Below are 24,891 nucleotides of genomic sequence, written 5' to 3' on the forward strand. Positions count from 1 at the left end.
CTTGTATCCTGCCCTACCCCCATAGGTCTTTTCTCAAGAGGGACCAGGGAAACCAGAGGTGTGGGGATTAGATTTTGCCCAGTGAGGTGAGATCTTACGCCCAGAAGTCCAGCAGCCCAGCCTTGGCATCTGCGCTGGTGTTCTGGGGGATCCACCCAGCCTATGAAGAGCCTTGAGTGCTCCCAACAGCTCCAGAGGTAGCCTAGTTACACTGCGTGGGTTGGGCCTTTCTGTCTTGGGGTGGGGAAGGACAGGCCCACTGGCAGGAAACAGACTTCAGGGAAGGAACATCTTTAAAGATGAGAGCCATTCCACCCTGCAGTGGGTCAGAATGTTATGAAGGAGGACACTCAGGTGATAGAGTACCTGGCAGTCACAGATGTAGGAGTGGGAGAGGAGAATGGAGAGGACAGATCCTTCAGAGAGAGCAGGACAAGAGGGCACAGTGTAGGTCCCCTCTGCTGCCATGCATCATGCCTAGGCCTGGCAGTTGTGTCCCTCATGGGCTGAGAGCTGGACACCCTCATCCTCAGTGCTGTCAAGAGGTAGGAGAGAATGAGAGGGCCCAGCACAGACACTTAATCACCATCCAAGGGCCCCACCTCTACACAACATCCTGAGGGGTTTTAGGTTCCAGCCTGTGAATTTTGGTGGGTACCACACTTGAACTATAGCAAATAAGGAGAATACAAGTGATGCTGAGCATCTAAGTAACTGGAATTCTGGAAAAGGCAGAGAACATGGAGGACTCCCCAGCACAACTGAAGTGTTGAAGGTGAGGTGAAGTAGACACAATGGAGTTGAAGCTGGCAGCAGAGACCTTGGCCCCTTCATAAGAGCTGGCGCCAACCATGGCTGGATCCTGGTGTTGAGTGGTTTTTCTCTCTTCCCCATTTTTCATTTCTACTTACTTCTGTGTTTTGGAATTTTCTCCCCAGTGGAGACAGACATGTTCAGTGACTGCGGGCTAGGGGTATCTTAGGGAGGGGGCCTTTGGCTCAGCTCAATGCTGTGTCCTCCTGTGGACACATATCCAAGGAGACCCACTCAAATTTCAATGAGGCCCCTGAGGAAAGAGGGGCCAGCTGTTGGAGGAGGGGAAGTAAAAGGAGCCCATTGGTCCTGGCCAGCATGAGAAGCCGAGCTGTGGGGTGATGTCTTTAAGGCCCTGCTGGGCATTGCATGGTGCTCAGCACTGAAGGACCTGGGGCAGGACTTGTTCTGTATGTGTCCTTTTCCACCTAGCTGCTGAGGTTAGAGACAGTTTGTGGAGCCTCAGGCTCCCTGAGGTCTGGGAGGAGGTGAGTGGTGGGTATCACGCTCCCTGTCTTTAACACTCTATGCACGTGAACTTATGTGTTGGAACAATTATTGCTTTATTCTTTTGTCCAAGTCCAATGGTGTGTTGTATATATTTAGTGAAAGCCAGTCTCATTGTGATAGCTGATGTCACCAAGTCGCTGAAGTTAGTTTGTCTAACAGGTTGGTGTGGGAGGTTGATGCAGATCTGTTTGGTTTATTGTGAGGACTGTGTGCGCTCCTGGTTTATTTAGAAGTGAACGAAAAGTAACATTTCTTTGGGAGCAGCGGGGTCTGGACTCCCTCTGAGCTGGCAGCACCTATGGGGGACCTGCAGCTTGAAATGACCTATCAGCTGTCAGGCTCCTTGCCCCTGGAGTATTGCGCTATCTTCCCTGGGGTCCCCAGCACTGCTGCTTTGCAGGCACAATGCTTTCTTTACTTTTGCATCTGACACTTATTTTCATGGCAGCATATGACTGGTTTGGGGCTCTGGTCTTCCTACTGTCACTTGTTTGCTTCCCACTTGCCCGGGTCATTCCTTTTGTTCTGAATCTGGTTCAAGCACTCGGGCAGAGAGCCTGGCTGGGTGGCTCCAGGCCTTTGACATTTATTGAAAACTTGCCTTAGGCCCTGGTATGCTTAGTATCAGAAAAGTTCCATGAGTGGCTGAAAGGATCTGTGTTCTTTGCTTCCTGGGGGCCGTGTTCCGCACACCAACCAGATGAATCCTGGCTGAGTTGTCTCCTGGCCCTCTCTCCTCGTGCCTCTATGCAGCAAGACTGCACCAGACCTGGGCCTCTTGTGCCTATGTCATGGAGGCAACTCTGAAGCTTGGAGGGACCGCCCAGCTTTTCTAATTCTGGCTTCCAAAATTTCATAGCTTATGTTTTAGATGTGTCTGATGTGAGAGAATATAAGGTCAAGTGTCATTTAGTAAGGGATACATTCTGAGAAGTGTGTCATGGGGGTCATCTTGTCATAGAGACATCATAGAGTGAACTTAGATAACTAGGACAGCTGCAGTGTCAGTGATGTGACTTTGTGGGGACCACACTGTCATGCAGCACACACCTGTACATGAATCTTCAGAAATGGTTTGTGACCATCTCTACCTTGGGTCACCTGTTGGCTAATTTACACTCATTATAATTTTTTTTTTTTTTTGAGACAGGATCTTGCTTTGTAGTGCAGGCTGGCCTTGAACTCACAGCATTCCTCCTGCCTCACTCAGTCTCGTAAGTGCTGGGATTACAGGCTTGTGCCACCACACCCAGCACTCATAATTCTTACGCTATGTTTGAACTTACTTCTACCATCTTTGTCCTGCCATATTGAGGATGGGCTGCCTTTTTTCTTCCTTTTTTTTTTCTTTGGTACTGGGGATTGAACTCAGGTCCTTTCGTTTGCGGGGAAGGTGGAAGAACCACTGAGCTAAATCCCTGGCCCTTTTCTTCCTTTTTTGATCTCTTAACTGTTTATTATTTTTTCTCCACTATAGGTTAGAATTTATTCACCTGGCTTTCACAGTGGTTACCTTGGATATTTTATTTTTATTTAGTTAGGGCTTTTTTTGGGGGGGGGGTTAGTTTTGCTTTTAAGATAGGTTCTCACTGTGTTTTGAGATAATGGTCTCACTGTGTAGTTTAGGATGCCCTTGAACTCATTGTGTAGCCCAGGCTGGCCTCAAACTCACAGCAAATCTCCTGCCTTAGCCTCCTGAGTGCTAAGATTTCAGGTTTGTGCCCCCAAACCCAGCTACCTTGGATATTTTAACATACAGAATTAATTTATGAGCACCTAAAGCTTATCTATGTTTTTGCTTTCTCAAAATATACTAGGCCTTAGAAGCCTTGGTCTCTTTATGTGTATTGGGTAGTTCCTTCTGTCCAGGCCACCGCTGTCACCTTACTAATCGCAGGGCCCGGGATAGGTGGGGCTTCCAGAGAGGGGAGAGCTCTCCTTCTGCCTATTGTGGAGCCTCCTGGGTCTGGCATCAGAGCATCCTCCATGTGGATCTCTCCCAAGCCATGCATTCTTCAGAGCTGTGGATACAGCTAGAGGCCAATCTGGAGAGGCCACTGCAGTGTTCTTCCTTTTTCAAGGTTCAAGGATTTCCTTAATATTTGTCCTCTAGACTTCTGAATGGTCTTGTCAGCTCATCAGTGGATTTTCTCTCTAGCAGTAGTGCTCCTTCTTTATTAGAGGTGGATGGAAGCTACTGAGTTCATCCTTCTGGCAACCCAAGTGTTCTCTCTAAAAACACTTTCTTCCGGGCCAGGGATTTAGCTCAGTGGTTCTGCCACCTGCCTCACAAGCAGAAGGACCTGAGTTCTATCCCCGGTACCAAAAAAAAACAAAACCACTTTCTTCCAGTGAGGGCAGGACTCCATCTGAGGCTGAAGCAGCCACTAGCCAGGGCTGCTCCTCTCCTGGAGTGCTGTCTCCACTTGGGACTCTTGCTGGGGGTGGATTTCTGTGAGTTTGTCTCTGGGTACCTCCTTGCAGTGACTGTGTGGGTCTTTCTGCTCCTGGAGATTGGAGATCTTTGCACTTGCGAAATATATCATCCAGCTACCCTTTTGCCTGACTTCAGAAAGGGTGTACAGATGCCCATGGGATCCTCCCTGGAGGCAGAAGGGTTGTGCCAGATGTGCTGCAGAGCAGTGCCTAGGGCCACCGTGTGCTGGGAGCAGGAGAGCATGAGGGAAGGGCTGGCTTTGAGCACTCTGAATGGTGAGTTAGTTCCTCCTTTGACTGCACCTTCACAGAACAAGCCTGAGGAATGTCCTTGGTGTGGCTCCTTTCCCCTGGGGAGTGGTAGGGACCTCAAGGACAGCCTGGCCTTTTCCTTCCCAGGCACAGTGACTGTAGCCGCAGGGGCTCCTGCTCGTCAGCACCGTGACTCCTTTATTGTCCTTGTATTCACCATCAGATCTTGTATCTTCTCTTGAGACATCAGGTTGGTGATGGGGAGGCCAAGCCAGCTCAGCACAGAGCAGCCAGGATCCAAGTCAGTCCAGGGCCAGTGCTATATAAACACATGTACACACATGTCCCACCAGCCCTGGAGGTGGGCAGGGAGGTGCCCAGACATGGGAGTGAGGGGCCTGGTGTGCAAAAGGGTGCTGTCAGTACCAGGAGCAGATTGCTGCTTTCCGGCATATTCTCTGAACAGACCCCATCAGGAGCAGCACAGAGCGTGCTCTGTTCCAGAACTCCATGTAGGAAGTTGGAATCAAGAACCTTCTCGCCCACTCAGGACCGGAACTTTCCTGCAGCAAGGGTGGAGGAGGAACAGGCTCTGTGGGGGATGGCAACGAGCAGAAGGCCTTGGTGCCATCATGTGAGTGGCACCTGTCCTGCTCCCTATGTGCCTCCAGCTTGCAGTGGGCTGTGGACAAGTCGGCTGCCCCTGGGGAGTGGGCCCTCCTGCTGAAGGCAGGGCCCACTAGGGAAGGCTGGTTCTGAGTACAGTGTGTCCACAACTGCCAGCTGTTATCTGCATAGGCTAATAACTCTGCTCTCTGTCAGACAGGGCCTGAACGGCCCTGCTCTAGGACCATGCCCTGCACAGTCTTGTGAAAAAAGACAGGTACCATCATGGTGATATGTGCTACCTGTGCCTGGGCCCTGCTCCACTGTACATTGGACAGCCGGGAACAGCAAGGTGGAGTTATTGCTTCTCGGCACTAGTTCTCAGCAGTTGTGATTAGAGTTACAACTGCCAACCCTTACAGCAGGATGGGCCATGCTGGGCCTGCAGGCACTGCGCTGCCAAGCACTGGCACCCTCTGAGTAAGCACCTTGTCCCCTCCAGCAAGAAATGGGATGCTGGGCTTGGGGCCACTATTCAACCTGATGGGTGTGAGTCACCTTTTGGAGTGTCTCCTGGTCACTTCTGAGCAAGGGGCAGCCATTGCAGAGGTACAGAGACCAGGGCAGAAGCCAGTCCTTAGGTTGTGCTAAAAGAGAGGGGCTGTCTGGCCTTGCTCGGGGCCATGCACCAAGTAGCCAGGCCCAGGGAGACCCAACCTTGGCAGAGTGATTTTGCCTGCCTTGTGCTGACTGTGCACCTATAGCAACATTCACAAAGTATCAGAGTCCCTTGATGCATGAAACATTTTGGTGGGAATCCATCAGGTCAGAGTCAAGGGTCCTTCTGATGGAATGGCAGTGTGACCTTCCCCACCCACAGGATGTTTCCTATGGAAACAGGCAAAGATCAGAGTCCACATTCATAGCCTGAAGTAGGTGCTTTTGAAGGCCATGTGAGGCTCCTGAGTCACAAAGAAGAAATGAATGTGTGGGAAATGGCAGTGCCAGGCTCCCCAGTGCTGACACTAGCCCTGCTCCGGATGCCTCCACACCAGACCCCATGGCCAGCAGAGACCCAGACATGGACCATGGCCAGGTGGAAGGCTGGGCCAAGATAGGTGGGTAAGAAATGAGGATGGAGGGAACACAGAGTTATTGAGAAATGTAGCATCTCTCAAATAATAAATGTAACATTTCTCAAATAATATAACATTTCTCAAATAATAAAATAAAAATTAAAACCTTCCATTCTATTGATAATAGAATTTAGAATTCAGCATACAAGACAAAAGCAGAGCCTATAACCACCAAAAGGAGCAGATAGCCATGACCATAGCCTATGTGTGAGAAGAGCCATGCTCCACCTACTCCTTTTTGTGTCTTTTCAGTTTCTTATCGTATGTTTAAGAGGTTTTACTTCCCTCCCATCTCTTCCTGGGCTGGGCCAAAGTCTCCCATGAAGACTGTGGCTGAGGTGGCCCAGCTGGAGCTAAGTGGGCAGGTCGAGCTCTGGGCCTCCTGGTCTCCATGATACCCACTGTCCTCAGGTGTCTGGAGCAGGTACATCTAAACCCCCAGGAGCAAGTGACAAGTGAGAAGGAAAACCAGTATCATCACTGGGGAAAGCTTCTCTTAAGATATCAGCCAGTCTTTCATTTTAAAACAGCGTTTGTTGATTCACTAAGAAGCTGCATGGCATTGGCTTATAGTGGTGAGCAGAAGATACTATTTGGTGGGTTCTTTTTTGACTTTTTTTTTTGGTACCAGGGATTGAACTCTGGTCCTTGCACTTGCGCAGCTTGGTGGGTTCGTTCGTGTGTGTGTGTGTGTGTGCGTGCGTGCGTGCGTGCGTGCGTGCGTGTGTGGTATTAAGATTGAACTAGAGTCTTGACCATGATCTCTATCCCAGTCCTTTTTTATTTTGAGACAGGGTTTTGCAGAATCACCAAGTTTCCCAGGCTGGCTTAAATTTGCCATCCCCTTGCCTCAGCCTCCCAGAATCCTGAGATTACAGGCCTGCACCACCACACTCACTTTTGGTGAGTTCTTAAGCAGTCATCTCATAAAGAGACATCATAAAAATGCCCTGTTCTGCATGGTTCCATTCGAAGCTGTCATCATTTTATGGGGCCCAGGTCTTCTCTGGTGCCTGAGGCTACCATGCTGCCCCAGTTGGATCCTTCCTCACTGAAGCCCTATGTTGCTATCAGGGGCTGTCCCCAAGGTGACAGGTACCTGTGGAGGCAGTTCAGTGGTGGAGAATCCACCCTCACAGTCAGTGAAAGGCCGTAGCCTCTCCCCTCACCTTGGTTTTGGGAGCTCAGCCTGAGGAAGCTAAGGTAATGGCTAGAGCCCTCTGGCCAGGCAGTGTCTCAGGACAAAGTCCTTTGTGAACAAGGTGCAGACTGGAAAGGGGGTCAGATCCCTGTGCTCCTGAGCTGCTGTTCCTTCTCTTGCTCCTGTCTCAGAGTCCAGGGCTGCCTGCCATGGGCTCTGCACCTTCAGGATTTGTGGACCTGCAGGACCCTTTGGGAGTTGTCTGAGTCCCAGCTGGGCTATTCTGATCACTGGCACCTGTGAGCAGGCAAGAGTCACATTGGCAGTCCAGTTTCTGTCTTGACTATCCATCTAGGAACGTACTGAGTGCAGGCAGAGCCAGTGTTTGGTGCCCACATTGTACCAGCAGTGACAGTGATGGGGCAGGTGTTTGGACAGTGGCCTCATAGTCAGAAACTCTCACGTGTCAAGACAAGGTAGTTCCTAACTATGCTCCTTTCTGCCTGGGGTGTGGTGAAGGGCATCCTTTTCTCTCCTTATCAGAATAGTTTTAAAAACGGGTCCTTACCTATTGTACTGTTCCCATGACTGGCCCGCCTGGTCAGACCACAGCAGCTGGACCTAGCATTAGACAATGTGGCCACCCCTTAGAGAGGGGGAGTTGGGGAGAGCATCTGTGAAGGCGGTGGATGCCAGAGCCCAGGCTGCTTGCTGGGGCTGCTGTGCCCAAGCTGGGCTGGAGAATGGGGCATTGTGTCTCCACAGGCAATCATGAACCAGCTCATTGTGCAGGACTTGGAACCTCCTTAGAGGCGCTTTGAGAGTGGAGCTTAACCCTTCTGGAAATACCACTGAGCAATGACTTGCTCATCCTAACTCCTTGAAACTCACTGAAATAAATACAAAGAATGAAAAGAAGAGAACAAGATCTCATCCACAGTGACTCAGAAAGTAGCCACAGCCAACAAGGATGTCAGCCAGCCAGGAAGAGGACCTCAGTCAGTTGGGTCTTACAGAGCCAGGGTTCCACTGGATGGGGTGATTTTGAGGGGTGCATTGGTGAGCATTCACTGAGGAGAGTGAAGTCTATAGCTCAGGTGGACCTGGATGTATGATATATGCTGGGGCATCTGGGAGACAGGTGGGCTGAGGTAACCCTCTGTTTTCAACAACATCCAGATTCTGAGGGGTCAAATAGGGAAGGAAAGAAAAGATCTCTACCAGCAATGCAGCTGTCAACCCCCTCAGACCCTTGGACCTTTCCCTGCCCATTATAGAGGCCAAGAGAACCCTGGGCCTTGGCTGTCCCACAGTGAATAGGCTCTCTCTGGCCCTGTCCCTTTCCTCTGGTAATGGTGGAGCATACTCCTCAGCATCTGCACAGACCTGCTGCTGTACTGCACAGGGGGAGGGAGGCAGAGCCACAGGAGTTTTCCGAACTCCTCTGGAGGCCTTCACACCTGAGGGGCCTGGTGGTCAGAGGGTTGCTGTGGGTTAGATTCTGAGCCTGTAACTGCTGGTGGCACACACAGCCTGACACCACTTCCCCAGGCTCTGCATGTGTGTTCCGAGTCCTCTTGGTCTGAGTTGGGTTTCTGTCGAACGTAACCCAAATACCTGCTGATACCAGAAGCATACTTCCCCTCGGAGACTGTAAGAAAGTTTGGCAAAGGAGAGTCTGGGGCAATGCCCAGTTTGAGGTCACACTAACTCAGACCTGCCCTTCTATTGTTAAAGATAAGCAGTAGAGGATAGGGTGTGGCTCAGTAGTAGAGTACTTGCCTAGCATGCCTAAGGCCCTGGGTTTGGTCCTCAGCACTGTAAAATACGTAAATAAAGATAAGTGACAAAAACAGAACCCCACAAGGATAAGGCCATGTCAGGGACTTAGGAGCCAACTAAAGAAGCTCAAAATGCCTGGAGTTGGAGCGATTTGAGCAAAAACAAAACATGGTATTATAACACAAAATATAGGATAAGTGCAAACTAATAACAGATAAATGGCCCAACAAGTAAATAAAGGGGCAGAATAGATAACTTTGCCCTACCCCACTTAAAGATCCAAGAAGACAGGGCGGGGGATTTAGCTCAGTGGTTATGCTGCCTGCCTTACAAGTGCAAGGACCCGAGTTCGATCCCTGGTACCAAAAAAAAAAGATCCAAGAAGACAGGTAGGTTTATCCCAATCTGAACACCACATTATTTTATACATGTATATATTTTATAACATTATTTTATACATGTATCAAAACAGGAAAATACAGCCCATAGTGCAGTGAAAAAAACCAAAACTAATGTAAAACTAACACATACTAGATTCAGCAGATAAGGCCATCACAGCAGCCATGGCTATATTCAGTATGTTCATAACCCAAGGAAAGGGTAGACACTTTTCATAAAGACACAGCAGGTACTTGGAGTTCAGATTAAACCAGAGCTGCGCTGTCCAGATACAGAGTACATGGGCTGGGATTGACTGGATTGGATGATGGAGAGGAAAAGTTTCGAGAATTTGAAGTGATAAAAGCTTCAAGTTTGATGAAAATTGTAAACCCAGGTTGAACAATCTTCACACAAAAATGAAGAAAATTGCTGCACGTCTCTAGCTACTTAAAACCACTTACAGAGAGATAAGTCTTAAGCCGGATAAAAAAAGATATATAACCTACAGAGGAACAAAAATGCAGGCACTGGCAGGGTTCTCATCCTTTGAAATGATGCAACGAGAAGACTAGTATCTAAAGCACAAAGAAACCTGCTATTTGAGATTCCATACCCAGTGTAACTATCCTTTCAAAATGAGAGTGTAGTGAGACATTTCCAAACATACAAAGACTAAAATAGTTCATTACCTTTACTGTGAGAAATGTTAAAAATCTTCGGGCTCAAGGAAATGAAGAAAGATGGAGATGTGATCTACATAAAAGACAGAAGAATGCTGGGAATGGTACCTTCCTCTGAGATATATGATACTCCTTTTTGGAAACCATCTTGTTTTTGTAGTGCAGCTTGGCCTTGAGCTCAATATGTAGCCCAGGCTGGCCTCGAACTCCCATTGATCCTAATGCCTCAGCGTCCTGGGTGCTGCCCAGCTGTAATGATACTCATTTTTTTTTTTGGTACCGGGGATTGAAGGGTCCTTGCGCTTGCGCAGCAGGGGACAAAACCACTGAGCTAAATCCCAGGCCCAATGATACTCATTTAATCTCTTTGAAATATAAATTGTTTAAATTAAAGCATAACAGCAGAGTGGAGGATGTATACACAGAAAATACAGTGGACCCTCAAGTTATGACCAACCTGACATACAAACAACAGGTTATGACTGGAATTGTAGTTTTAACTTACACACAGAGTCTTGATTTACTACCTGAATGCCAGCTGCTTATGCTTTCAGATACAGATTTAACCCTTAAAGAGTTCTGGAAGGAACATTACAACATCCTTTCCAGTGTGAGGTTAAATAAGAAAGCCTGGGCCATTGTCTCTGAGGACACTGAGATTGCCTATTTACAGAAACAAGACTTTGAAGGCTATGTTGAGCATGAGCCTTCAGTTGACCAACTTGAGTTACAACCAGCCCTTGTGAACAAATTGAGTCAAGGGTCTACTATATATGGCAAAATAGTAAAAACAAAAAAAAGGGTGGGAAAATAATAAATTCCTTTATTTAAAATGGTGTAATTTCACCTGAAGGCAGACTATGATAAATACAAATACTATAGACCCAGGGGCATTTCCTAAGATAGTGAAATACTGTAATGAATTAATTACTACTGGTAAGTCAACAATGGAAATTAAAGTTGAATCACATAAAAGACTTAATCTAAAAGAAGGGAGTAAGAGAGGAGAGAGGAAACAAAGAAGAGATGAAGTGAATGGATAACAAGTAACAAGATGTTAGATTTAAGCCAGGGATTTAGCGCAGTGGCACCACACCTGCCTCTCAAGCACAAGGTCTTGAGTTTGATCCCTGGTACTGGAAAAAAAAAGATGTTAGATTTAAGCTTCACCATGTCAACAGTTCTCATTGTAGGTGGTCTATCACCCCAAGAAAAGGCATATTGTCAGAGGCTGGGGATTTAGCTCAGTGGTGCCACCACCTGCCTCATAAGCTCAAGGTCCCAAGTTTGATCCCTGGTACCAAAAAAAAAAAAGACATTATCAGATGGCATGAAAATCAGTACTCAGATAGATGCTCTTTACATAAGCCACTTTAAAGGCATAAAGATTAAAAGTGAAAGATAAAAGATGCACAGTTCTAACTGGTGGAAAATAAACTGGAGTTGCTATACCATTCAAATACTAATTGCACAGCAAAGGAAACCACCAAGATAAAGGTGTTTCATAACAGTAGAGGTTAATTTATCCAGACAGCACAAATGTGTATACACATAGGCAGAGGTATAAATATATGAAGCAAAATCAATAGAACTGCAAGGAAAAATGGACAAGTACACAGTTACATTGTCAGACGAGCAGGGCTTTCAGTATTTCTTTGTCAATGATTGGAAGAACAAAAGAGAGTCTCAGCACTATTGTCCTGCTTGACCTAATTGACTTTATTTATTATTTGGGGTTTTGTTTGTTTTGAATCGGGGTATCACTATATAGTCCAGGCTGGCCTGGAACTCATGGCGATCCTCTTGCCTCTGCCACCCAGAGTGCTGAGATTACAGGTATGTGTCACCACGCGCAGCTCCTAATTGACTTTATAATACATTCCACCCACACCACATTCATTTCTGGTACTATGTGAAAATATGAATATTCAGTGAGTACCAAAATAAATTTTCTGGACCATAAAATGTCTTAACTGAACAAATTTAATCATTCAAAATATGTTCTTTGATGAAAACAAATTAGAAACCAATAAAAATGTCTAGATTATTGGTTAATATACTTCTGTATGAGTGAAAGAACAAACCAAAAGGGAACTCAGAAAGCTTTTGACAGAATGAAAATGAAAACAGAGCGCATCAAAATTTGCAGGATGTCATGAAAGCTATACTTGGGAATTTAAACACTTAAGTTAGATTTTTTTTTTTTGTACCGGGGATCAAACTCAGGTCCTTGCCTCTTGCACAGCAGGTGGCAAAACCACTCAGCTAAATCCCTGGCAGGATTTTTTTTTTAAAGTTACAAATCACAGAACTGTGCTTTCACCTGAATAAACTAGAAAAAGAGTAAGTTAGACCCAAATGAACCAAAAGAAAAGAAATAATAAAGATCAAAGTGGAAGTTAAAGCAGAAAAATACTGTTAAGCCACAAACCCCATACTCCCCCAAATCAGGGATCGAACTCAGGACCTTGCACTTGCCACAAAGGTGCAGTGCCACTGAACTATATCCCCAGCCCAGCCACAAACTTTTTTTTTTTTTTTGGTACCAGGGATTGAACTCGGTCGGGTCCTTGCACTTGTGCAGCAGGCAGCAAAACCGCTGAGCTAAATCCCTGGCCCAAGCCACGAACTTTTTTAAGGTCAAAAATTGACAAGCTTCTAGCCAGACTGACTAGGATAAAAAATGAAAACTTTCCAGTATCAGTAATAAAAGGCACACACATCATGGACCACACAGGGGTAACGAGCAGTGCGGTGACTTTATGCCAGCAGACACTACTTGTGAAGTAGACAGGTTCCTTGAAAGAAGTGAACTATGAAAGCTCACTTGAAGAAATTTGAAAACCTGCTTAGCTCTGTTTTTACCTGTCTCAAAACAAGAAGGATTACTTAGGGGTACAATTAAGACAGTTCGGCTGGGGTTTTAGCTCAGTGGTTCTGGCGCCTGCCTCACAAGCGCAAGGTCCCGAGTTCAATCCCCGGTACCAAAAGCAAAACAGATGACAGTTCATGTGACATTTGTACACTAAAAACTGCAAAATACAGTATTGCTAGAGGAAAGCAGATCTAGCTAGCTAGAGAGTCCCTCTGCTGACTCAGAAGATCCAGTGGTCAGGTGCTGGTTTCCTCACGCACTGCAGTTTCAGACAGCCACACTTAAAATTCCAGCAGGCTGTGTGGTAGAGGCCGAGAAGCTCTTTCTGGAAGCCATGGAAATGCAAAGGACCTAAAGGATTACAGCACCCTCAGAAATGAAGCCACAGTTCGAGGACGACCTCACTGGGCCTTTGAGCAGTGTGTCCTGACAAGAAGGCTGCCTGGAGGGGGCGCTGGCCTGAGGCTTCATGCAGTAGCCTTGGTGTGGGCTGCTTGCCTTTCTGCTTCAGGCCAGTCTGGGGGGGGCGAGAGGAGTAGTGCAGGTGGTTGGTGATAGTTGCTTTCAGGCCTTCATAGGTACCTTGTAGTTTTACAAAATTTCATTAACACTGCTGTTTTTTTAAATGCTACACCCATACAAGATCACCTGTTTTCTCTCAAGAACATTTGAGTTTCATGTTTAAAAATAGCACTCCTAGTCATCATATCATCTAAATGAATGGAGGTGTAAGTGGCAGAAAGGAAAAGGCTTAGAGCATTTCCTCCAGGGAGAGTTCACCATGTGACTAAGTGGACTTAGGTTGGATTTGTGGCTCTGCAGTCTACCTGGGATATAGTTTCTAACTGGCCTGCAGTGTCTCTTCCCCCTGGCACCATGGCTGGTTATGCCCTCACTTGGTCCTTTGAATGTTCAAATTTCTTCTTGAATTAGTAGTTAGCCTCCATGGAATGGTCCCCTTTGGAGAACTGAGTCTTGGTACTAGCTGATGTGGGCAGGGTGCAAGGAGACAATGCCTTGCTCTGCACTGCTGTCACAGCCTTTGTTGCAGTTGGGCACACACAGAGAAAAATGTACAGGCACGTACATGACCGCTCTGGGCATTCACAAGCCAGCCCCATCTAGTAGCAGTGCACCCTGACTAGAGACCACAGCGCAGCCGTGGGGCCTTTCCCTTCTGACTTCTAACTAATGGTGGTGGCTGCTTTCACCTGACTGAACTTTATGAAAAGGAACTGTGCAGTGTGTATAATTGTATCTGGATCCTTCCTCTCAACCTCACATTGTCTGGGAGACCCACTGGTGGTTATAGTGGATCTCTTACCCCCATGTTGGCTGCTGAGCAGATCTGCATCTACTCTGAGGGCCTCTCATCCTGTGCAGGGACTCCAACTGTCAGGAACAGTTTCCATGAGCACGTGTGACCTGGGCCCTCCAGCTTGAGGGGGAAGCCTGGGGCGGGGAGAGAATATGTTGAGCTTTAGAAAATACCACAAGGCTGCCATCTCGAGTGGTTACCCAGCTTAGACCTGCCAGTGGTGTTGAGCATTCTTGTTCTTTGTCCATTACAGCACTGGGTAGTTTTTGTCTTTTCCGTTTTAGCTATTTTGTTGTATCATATTATGCTTTTAATTAGCATTCTATGATGGTGAATGAACTTGAGCACATTTCCATAACTTCTGTCCATCTTCTATTGGATTATCTGCCATTAATCATTCATATGACCTGGATATGCTTCTTTCTTTTTTTTTTTTTCTCAGTACCGGGGATCAAACTCAGGTCCTTGTGCTTGCGGGGCAGGCGTCGGAACCACTGAGCTAAATCCCCGGCCCTGGATATGCTTCTTGTTGGACTGCACACACATATTACACTGTGCACACTTTTCCAGATGCCTTCTATTCTAGACTTGCCACCTTTACTCTCAGTGGTTTCTTGATGAACAAATATTCTTAACTTTATCATAGTCCAGCTCACTGATTTTTCATTTGAGTCTTGGCTTTGTTTCTGACTCAGGGACCTTCTGCCCCCTGTGAAGCTCACTTCATTTTTTTCTATTTTGGTGCCGGGAATTGAACTCAGGATCTTGTGCTTGTCAGGCAAGGGCAGTGCTGCTAAGCTACATCCCTGGCCCTGCTCACTTCATTTTTACTAAAGGCTATATTGTTTTGTTTATTTGTGTGGGGGCTTTTTGTTGTTGTTTTTCTTGTTTGTTTGGTTTTTTGGTTTGTTGTTTGCAGTATTGGGGATTGAACCCAGAGGTTCTTTACCACTGGGTTACATTCCTAGCCTTAATTTTTTTTTTGTACCCGGGGATCAAATGCGGGACCTTGAGCTTGCAAGGCAGGAACAGTGCCACTGAGCTAAATCCCTGGCCCAGTTTTGTTTTTTTTTTTTAATTTTGAGATGGGGTCTCAGTAAGTTGTCCACTCGCACCTCAAACTTGTGATACTCCTGCTTCTGCTTCCTGAGTAGCTGGGATTACAAGTGCACATCACCACATTTGGCTTTGCTTTACTTTTAACACTTAGATCCAAGTTTATCTAGAACTAAGTTTTATATCGTGGATGAGTAGAGGGTCAAGTTTATGTTTTTCCTGGGTGTCTGCTGGCATGCGCCATCTATGAGGAGGGCCACTCTCTGTCACAAGTCAGAGATCTTCACTATCTGCGTGCTTGGGAATGCTGCCCTAGGCAGGGCCGTCTATGTGCTTTCACTATCATTGCACAGTGTTTCATTGTACAATGACTGCAGGGGGAGTGGTGATATCTACCCACTGAGGACAAGGAAGCACTGATGTAAATGTGTGAAGGCAGAGCAGGCTGCGTGGTCCTAAGCACCTCAATTCATGTGGTCTCTCCATGCTGCTGTGGCCAGCCCTGGTTCTGTGTGGACCGCTGGCAGTGGGCACATGGTGTGCAGATCCAAGGTTGCACAGGAGGGACTGGGCATGAGGAGCCCTGGGCTTGGCTGGTCCTCATCTGCCCAGCCACTGGTCCTGTGAGGGCTGGGCTTGGTTGGTAGTGTAATCTGGTATTTCCCAAATCAATGCTTAAGTACTTCTTATTTCTGTCATAGTGTGGCTCTGTCCTGCCTGATGCTGGAAGAGGCATCCTGATGATCCTTTGACGTCTGTTCACCTCGGCACTCAGGAGACAGGTGGCAATGTCCCAGACACAGGATTACGAGTGCAGGAGCCATCATGTTGATGGGCAGGAGTCCAGGATTCCAGGATCAAGTACCAGGTGAGGAGACACCATCCTAACCTGCTGAGTTTCCCAGCCTCGGGAAAGTAGGAGGGAGCAATTCTTCAGAGCCTCATGGATGCCACACTACAGGTGATTTGGGGCACTTCCTGGGCCTGCACACACTGCTCCTGGAGCCTCCCCACTGTGGCCATCTGCAGAGGCCAACATATCCCACAAGAGCCCTGTATGGACCCAGTCCTTCAACTCTCTCTGGGCATCCACCCACACCAATACAAGTAGATAGAGTCCATTAGTTTTATCTTCCTAATTTTCAACTTTATATTTGGAAATGGTTTCATGTTTATAGAAAAGTTGCAAGAATAAGAGCAGTGGCAAGACCACTCGTGTGACCTTCCCTAGTCACCTATTGTTAGCATTGGTTACTCAGTCCCTTTTTCTGATAATTTTGAGCAGATTGCCCGTGTTGTGGCCTCAGCCTCAATCTTTGAGTGTATCTGCCAGGTCACCCCCACCCATCCACCCACCCATGTGAGCAGGACACTCATCATTGTGAGTAGATGTAGTGCAGGCACAAGACTTTGACTTCTTCTACCACCTAGTCCAGTGGTGAAGCTGACAGTGATGCCCTGTGTGGCATTTCCCTAGTCCTTTGTAATTGTCATCTGTTAATAAACAGAACATTCAGTAAGTGAGACTTTGCTCTTATATATTAAGATAATACATGAGATGCATTCAGTAAGACCTACTCCCATGCTCACTTTTTAGTAGGTCCCACCCTGTTGCAGGTAGGGGAACTTCTGGTCTCTCTTCTGCATAAAAGGACAGATGGCAGTGTGGTTTCTCATATTCCTTTGTCTCCACATGAAGGCCTCCGGCTGCATCTGCCCCTCAGGATGTGGCCTTCCTCTGTCTGTGGCCTCCCTGGAAACTGCCTTTTGCCTTTGTGTGATCCTCTGTGTCACAGCTTCCTGAGCCAGAACTATATGTTCCCCAGGATTTATGCAGCAGTCCTGTGTGGGATGTTCAAGGCCTGTCTAGTTATGGTGATGCTGCAGTGAGCAACCTGTACCTGTAACTTTGTGCTTTTGGAGGCAGGTCTTGAGGTGACCTCCTGCAAGGACTTGCAAATCAGAAGGGACTGCACAGAGTGCTGTTGCCACACACCCCTGGGTTTGTGTGCAGTGTCCCTCTGGCAGCTACCTCCAGCCTCCCTCATGAGCAGCCTCTGGCCAGGAGTGTGGCCTGAGTATGAGATCTTTGTGCAACTTGGGTTTTGTGTCTCTGATGATGGGCTAAGTGGGCAAAGATAACATCATCTGTATGTCACAGTTTACTACATGATGCTCTTATCTTTTGTTCATTTTCCCTTAGTATTTTTCATCTTTTCATGCTCAACTTTGCACATAAAGGATACGAGCCTTTTATCTATAATTTATATTGCAAATATTTCTCCTACATATGTCCAGAAACTCAAAATCATTTTTACTTGTAGTGTCTTTTGCTATGTAAAAGTTTTAAGTTTTTTTGTAGCCAGATGTACCTGTCTGTTCTGTTAGTGCATCTGGGTATTTGATCACCTTTACCCAGGAAGTAGGGAAATGGACCATGTTTTTTCATGGTGCTGGCATACTTTTACTTTTGTTTTTTGTTTTTTGGCGGTGCTGGAGATCAAACCCAGGACTTTGTGCATGCTAGGTAACAAATGCACAGTCCACCAATGAGCTGCCAGATTTTTGTTCTTTCCTTAGATCCTGAATCCATTTGGAGCTTATTCTCATGTATGGTGTGAAGTGTGGGCCTGACTTTCTGGTTTTGAAGCTCATTCCAGTTGTCCTAACACTCTTATTAAAGACTGCCCTCCCCTGAACTGAGGCCCTGCGTCCTCTGGTCATCTTCTGGGTGTCTCTGGGGAGCTAGAGCTGCTTCAGCCAGTGCCCGACTCACTGCCTGGGAGGGCTGCTCCTTTCCCTTTAGGCCTTCCCGATATCCATGGGGTTCATCTTCCCCGTCTGGCATCGGTTCTGGCAGAATTTTCCACAGCACAATCTTCCTCCCACCTGCCCGCAGGCCAGTGCTAAATTTCCCTCTTGAGCACAGTGATGAAGTGGGCTGTGGCAAATGACATTGAGCGCCTTTATATCTGTATTGGCTGTTTGTATATCTTTTTGGAAAGGTTTCTATTCAGATCATTTGCTCATTTTTTAAAATTTGCTTTTTTTTTTTGGAGCGGGGATTGAACTTGGGACTTTGTGCTTGTGAGGCAGCCAGTGGAACCGCTGAGCTAAATCCCCAGCCCTGCATTTATTTATTTTTGTGATGCTGGGGGCTGAACCCAAGGCATGCTAGTCAAGTATTGTACCACTGAGCCACATCTCCATCCTTTATTTGCCCACTTTTGACTTTTTTTTGGTACTGGAAGTAGAACCAAGGGCCTTACAGATGCTAGGCATATATTCTCTACTATTGGGCTATACTCCCAGCCCCATGCCCATTTTCTAAATTATTGAATTATAAGAGTTCTTTTTATGTTTTAGATTTTAATCCCTTGTCAGAAGATTTGGAAATGTGTTCTCCCATTCTGTGGTTATGTTTTCCCTTTGTCAATGGTACAGTATTGTTTATGGCACAGAAGTTGTAATTTTAAAGTCTGATGTATGTGTTTCCCTTGCTGCTTATGCTTCTTGACACCATGTCTAAGGATCATCACAAACCCCGAGCTCATGAAGACAGACCCCTATCTTTTCTTCTAAGAGCTTTATAATTTTAGCTTTTACATTGAGGTCTTTAATCTGTTTTGAATTAATTTGAATCAATTTTGTGCATGGCATGAGATTGAGGCCAACTTCATTCTTTTGCACATGGGTATTTACTTCTCCTTCCCAACACCATTGTCACAGAGACAGTGGACTGTGCTTTCTCTGTTGAATGGTCTTGACACCATCACTGTTGGAATCTGGAGAGTAGGAAATGTGCCCTTCTTACCTACCACACACTTGGCACACTCTTGGCATTCACTGTGATCATTCTGGAAATACTTATTTGGGCAGATCATTGCCTTCAGTAAACATCTCCAAGAACAGGAGCAGTGAAAGAGTTGCTTTTACATCCAGTCATTAAATAGCGTGTCACTGATGAGGGCTCTGTTTCCTACCACCCCCATTGGACTCCACAGGTGACTGTATTCCTCACCCCAGTCTGGGGATTGCTGCTATCTCTCCTCCTCTTTTCTCGTAGGATGGCCTATTTCTCCCTTCACTGTTCATTTTAAATACTGTTACCAAATAAATCTCAAACACAACTCCAACAAAGTCAGGGGGCTCCTGGCCCTCAGGAGCTCTGCTGCCTGCAGGATCAAACCCAGCTGGCAGCAGAGCCCTTGGGCAGTTCCAGCAGCTGATCACACCTTCCTTACATACCAGGTGCAACATAGCTTGTTCAGCATATGCCTGGTGAGTGAGGACCCTTGCCCTGTACAGCCCTATTGGCCTAGGGGCTAGCAGCCTCTGCTGACCCATGCTCAGCTGGACCTGACTCTGAAGCCAAAAGTGGGATGCATGTTCTCTGATCCATAGTGCTGACTACTCCACACTGGTCCATGAGGAGCCCTGACCTACACAAGTAGACAGCCACCAGCTGTGCCCTTCCCTGTCCTTGAGATTTGGCTTCAGCCAGAGTCTGTGGGTACTCTCAACTGGGTGCCCTCTGTGCTCTGAAGCACCTGGCCATGGACCTCTGGCAGTTCCACCTCTGCCTGCCTCTGGGGCTCAGTGTCTTTTGTGCCTTTGTCTGACCTCTGTTTTCTGAGGCTTCTGGCTGAGTGCTGTGCCCCAGGAGATGCCATGAACATTCTTAAAAGGCTGAGCTCCTGCCTACGTGCACCCAGCAGTGCGTAAAAATGGAATAAAGCCCTATTGTTTGTTGAGTGAGCATTACCACATTAATTCATTTGAAAGTATCTTTTAAACAAAAATAAGAATTAGTATTGCTTTTTTTAGAGTTTAAATATTCAGTTCTGTGCTTTGGTAAGCTCTGTGCTCACAGAGATCCTTCAGGGAGTCTCCCAGCTTCGTTCTGGTAAATGTCATGAGCTAGCAGAGGATATGAAAGCTCAGGGTCCCCAGAGAGTTGGGTCACTACAGGGCCCTCTAAGCATAGAAATAGCCACCTCCTGCATCCTCTGGTTGGGGAGGTTTGTGTGCTACTGTGGGTACCTTGTTCGTGCCATGTCACCCTTGTTAATGTGATGATTGTGACCCTGGCCAGGCCCCAGCACCATTCTGCCTCTAAGTACAGTACTGAGGTGAAAATCTTGCCTCCCTCATCTGGCCCCCTCATCTCTGTTGTCTTCTTTCTGTAACACATCCTTCTATCCATCCCCTGGAAACTTCTCTCCCACCCTCAGCTCCTGCAGATCAGCCTGCTCTTGCCCAACAGCTAGGAGGACCTGTTCACCTTCTTCACCCCTGTTCAGGCCCTGGCGCAGGATCTCCTGAATCCCCATATCTGTCTCCACAGTGGCCTTGGTTCCTATCTACCACCTTCTTTAAAGCCCTGATGACCCCTTAGGTATTTGTTGGTCAAAATTGTCACCACCCTGGCTGGGTCTGCACTGAGGGGAACCAAGGGTGACCATCCCAGGATGTAGTCTCTGTGGGGTAGAAACAGTACTGAGCAGGCATTGGCCCCAGCCATATGCCTCTGGTTGCCAGGCCTGTCAGGAAAGCCGAGGAGGTGATGCCAGCAGAGCCTAGCCAGGGAGGAGCAGATCTGGCCTGGGTCAGCACTACCCATGGAGGTTTTAGGGCAAACAAGCCAATTCCAGGCTTCAGACGATCTCTGGATTGTCATCAAGGGGGAGCAGCCAAGGCTTCACAGGCCATTGTGTAGGCTGGGAGGGCTCAAGGCACAGCTCTGGCCCACTCAGCACTGGGACAGCGGGCCTGGTTGCTATGGCCTGGGTGTGATGAGGACCCCTCAGCATATGCCAGACTAGGGGATGACTGTTCTTGCCTCAGTCTTGTGGCCACAAGTGGTCAGAAAGCTGCAGTGATTTATAAAGGCTGTTCCAGTGACTATGCCTCGATGGCACTGTTGGCAGCATCTTCTACTGTTACCATATCCCTGCTGCCTTGTCCCTCTCTCATCCACCTGCCCTACATCCCACACACTGGCCAGCAAGAGCCACTGAGGGCACCCCCCTCCACAGCAGGGGCCTGCAGGGGCAGCACTGGGTGTGGCTACTATGTAGGGTGGATCTGGAATGAATACAGTCAACAGCTGGGTCAGAGGAGCTGAGTAAGGGCTAGCCTGAGGGGGATGCACATCCCAGCCTCCCAGGCTCTCAGGTCCCTTTGTCCCTCCTGCCGTCAGAGGCTTCAGGCTGACTGGGCTACCACCCCACAGGCACCCCCACAACATGGGTCACTCTCCCTGAGTCTTAGTGCATCCTGGGTGCGTCTTCTTCACAGCTACAATGATGGACAAGGCTCAGGTTGCTGAGAGATACCCTTGCCCTTAACATGCCATTGTGGGTGCTACCCCTGCCTGCACTCTGTGATCCCCAGTCTGCCAGCTCTGGTTTCCAGGTCAGAGAGACCTGGTGTGGCAGGTACTGAGCGCTCATTGCCTTGCATCTGTCCTGGAGTCTCCTGCGCTCCTGTGCCCAGCCCTTCTCCATCACCCACATCCACGAGGAACCAGCCCTGTGGACCTGCCTCAACTGTGAAACGAGGTAGATTGTCTCATTATATAATATGCAGGATATAAAATTAACATTTTAGCCGGGGATTTAGCTCAGTGTTCCACCACCTGCCTTCCAAACACAAGGTCCCAAGTTCAATCCCCGGTACCAAAAAAGGGTGAAATTAGCATTTTAAAGTAGAGACTACTTACTTTTTATTTTGTTTTTTTGGTTTTTGAGTCATGGTCTTGCTGTGTAGCCCAGGCTCATAATCCTCCTGCTTCACCCTCTGGAGTAGCTGGGACCAGGTATGAGCACTATCACACTGGGTTAAGAGGCTGCTTATTTTTTAAGAAATAAGCTTCAGCGTTTTTTAAATTAATTAATTAAGTTTATTGATACATTTTAGGTATACATAATGATCACATTCATCATAGGGAATTTGTACCTGTTCATAATATATCTCCCATTCCCCTACCCTCCCTTCAACCCCTCTTCCCTTCCTTATTTATAAGCTTCGTATTTTAGAAGTGTTAAGATGAAGTGGCGCTGGCTGAGGGGCATTTGCCCTTGCTCCCTTGTGCTGCCCCAACATCAGCATCCATGAGGGTGCTGTCTGGGACCTATCTGCTAACTTCAGTCCACACTTCATCAGCCTTGCTAGCCCTCACCTGAAGTCCCATCTCTCAAATCCCCTGTGATGTACCCATTGTCTCCTTGGACTCTACTGTGACAGTTTCTCAGACTTTCCTAGTTTTCGATGACCTTGACAATTTTGAGAACTGGCCAGGTATTTTGCAGAATGTCTCTCAGCCTAGATTTTATCTGATGTTTCAGATGAGGTCACACATGTTTCCAAGAGGGTAATCCCATTGTTCAGGGCATGGCCTGCCACTGTCAGTGTTGACCTTGACACCCTGATGACAGTTGGTCATCTGCATCTCCACTGTGCTCTGTGGAAGGAGCTCCCATTCCAGGGACATCATGTACTACCTCCTTGGGGGGTGGCTCCACACATGTTACCTGGGGCTTCTGCGGAGGTTTGTGTGTGTCTCTCTCTCCACTGACATTACTTTGCCTTATTTTCCGCCACTCGAGCTGTCCCATGTTCTGGCTCAGGCTCATGGGGCTCCTGTGTCCTGGAGCATGCCCTTCCTCTGGGGCTTGGGCCCCCACCTGCTAACACAATTGGCTCCTCTGTGTTTTCCACCTCACCCTGGAGTCAGCTGCTTCTGTAAGGAGCCCCAGCCCCTCTGTGGGAGAAATCAAGGTCTGAATACAGGTGTGTGGGTGCTGTGGCCAGATCCCTTGGGCAAGATCCTTCTGTCTGGAATTATCCATTTTACCAGATGTACATCGAGGAGCCTGATTTGGTATGAGATTTACAGAAATGAATGTCTGTATCTGAGCACATCACAGGGACAGCCTTTTTTCTGTCACAGGTGAGCTGGCATGAGTGCTAGGAATGCAGGGGGCTCGCTCTGCTTTCACCCCTACTGTGGCTGCTCTCTGCTAAGAGTCTTCCTTCGGCTAGGTTGTGTCCCTCAGGATAGTCAGGCTTGGGTGTGCCTGCTCCTTCCTCCTGCCTCTGTGGGGTTCCCTTGATGGACTCATGGAGCATCCCTTTCCCACCTGCCTCCCACTCCTGGCCACTGCACCAAGCATCCCTGACCCACATAGCTGCTTCCCTTGAGTGCCGAGGGAGGCTCAGGGCACTGACCCTGGGAGTGAGGCCCATTCCTCTGTTCTGCAAGGGAGTTGGTTGACACATATACACATGTGTGTTCCTGACAGTTCCCTAGCAGGGCCTTCGAATGTCACTGTCAGTTCTTTGTTTCCTTGTCCTGGAGGATATTTGGAGTGGGAGTGCCTGTCCCACAGGGACAGGGTGGTGCTGCCCTGTCCTGAGCATTGTGCTGCCATGAGCATGTGGACCACATCCTGGGTTCCCACACATTCACCTCCTGCTAGGCCTTCAGCTACAGTTCCGCAGTGCTAGTCATCCCAGAATCACCTTCCCCCAGCACAAGAGCAGTGGCCGTGGTCCTTGCCATGTCTGGTATCCCAGCCCTTTCTATGGTAGCCAGACTCAAGTTGTTAGCAGCATCCTTCCCGATTGGGTTTACATTTTCCCAAGCTCTGCCATCCTCTGGTGGTGAAGAGCACCTTTTACCTCAAGCAACCATGACGTGTTGGCAGCATGTGGTGCTTCTTGAATCTCTTGGAAAGTTCCGTTTTAAATATAGCACATTGGCCTACCCACTCCTCTCCCAGATGCTGTGCCTGGAGTATCGACTTCTGCTGCCACCAGCCCCTCTGACTGCCCTGAGCTGCATCAGTTCCTTCTCTGTGTGGATTTGTTCTTAGACCCATATAACATGTTAATTCTGGTGATTTATTTTTAAACTAGGTGTTCCAGTTAATCCTCTCTACATTTTCCTCTCTCTGTAGCCATCCATCTCACTGCAGTTTTCACCATCAGTGTGCTGTCCATAAGATGCTGCCACCTGCACACCATAGCAATGCTTCCTGCTGGCCCTTGGTCAGCTCTTAGCCTGCACTTCCTAGGAGAGATGAATGGGTGTCAACCACAGCTGTTTCTAGTGTGACCTCGTCAGGGCTGATGTGTGTTGTCCTTAGTCTGATGATCTCTCCCTGGTTGTCGCCCTGGGTTGTTACCAGCACAGATCCTCTGTTGGCAGGCTCAGCACTGAGCTCTGCTGCCCATCAGGGAAGTGTCCAGCTCTTGGGATGTCTACATCATGAGTTCCCTGTCTGTTGCCCCTTGTTTTTTGTTTTTTTGTGGGTTTTTTGGTACCAGAGATCGAACTCAGGTCCTTGTGCTTGCAAGACAAGCAGCAGAACCACTGAGCTAAATCCCCAGCCCTTGTTTGTTTGTTTGTTTGTTTGTTTTGGTACCAGGGATTGAATTTGGGACCTTGAGCTTTTGAGGCAGGCGGCAGAACCACTGAGCTAAATCCCCGGCTTGCTGCCCCTTCTTAAAGAAACAATATTCCATGGCCTAAAAGTCCTTGGCCCTCTATCACAGGGTCCCCACTGCCCTGAGGAAAGCTCTAAGGTGGCCCTTAGCTCAGTCACAAAGGCCAAGAGGCTGGGGCAACCATGTGGGCTCCACACTTCTGGGGAGAGCACCATTCCTACCATGGCTATGGGAGAGGGGCAGGCATCTCAGAGCACCTGTGGGGAGGAAGGCAGGGCCAGTTTGAGTTTTCAGCAATGTGGGAAGCATTGTTCAGAGCTACAGGCATGAGTGAGAGGAAAATCCCTGTCACCAGCGTGCCCACATTGGGTGAGAAATCTACTCCAGGGTTGGAGAGAGAAAAGTGAGGGAGGAAGAGCACCCATACCCTCCTTATATCTGTTTGGTATTTA

The 24,891-nt window shown here is 47.8% G+C and overlaps 1 protein-coding gene across 6 annotated transcripts in view; it reads left to right on the forward strand.

Moving 5' to 3' along the window:
- Arhgap39 (Rho GTPase activating protein 39) overlaps positions 1–24,891 on the forward strand; it is a 171,141-nt gene that overhangs the window by 111,478 nt on the left and 34,772 nt on the right. For 5 of the 6 annotated variants that reach the window (XM_087182914.1, XM_004837666.4, XM_004837667.4 and 2 more), the window contains exon 2: positions 15,688–15,854. In XM_087182914.1, the coding sequence (XP_087039040.1) occupies positions 15,775–15,854 (80 nt within the window). In that variant the 5' untranslated portion in view covers positions 15,688–15,774. Of the gene's footprint in view, positions 1–5,805; positions 6,657–15,687; positions 15,855–24,891 lie in introns of those variants that run through there. The other variant, XM_087182907.1, reaches the window with a different exon arrangement.

Source organism: Heterocephalus glaber, unplaced genomic scaffold, assembly GCF_053883595.1.
Source record: "Heterocephalus glaber isolate CG9 unplaced genomic scaffold, H.glaber_assembly_v1.0 deba00000281, whole genome shotgun sequence".
In the NCBI taxonomy this organism is placed as follows: Eukaryota; Metazoa; Chordata; class Mammalia; order Rodentia; family Bathyergidae; genus Heterocephalus; species Heterocephalus glaber.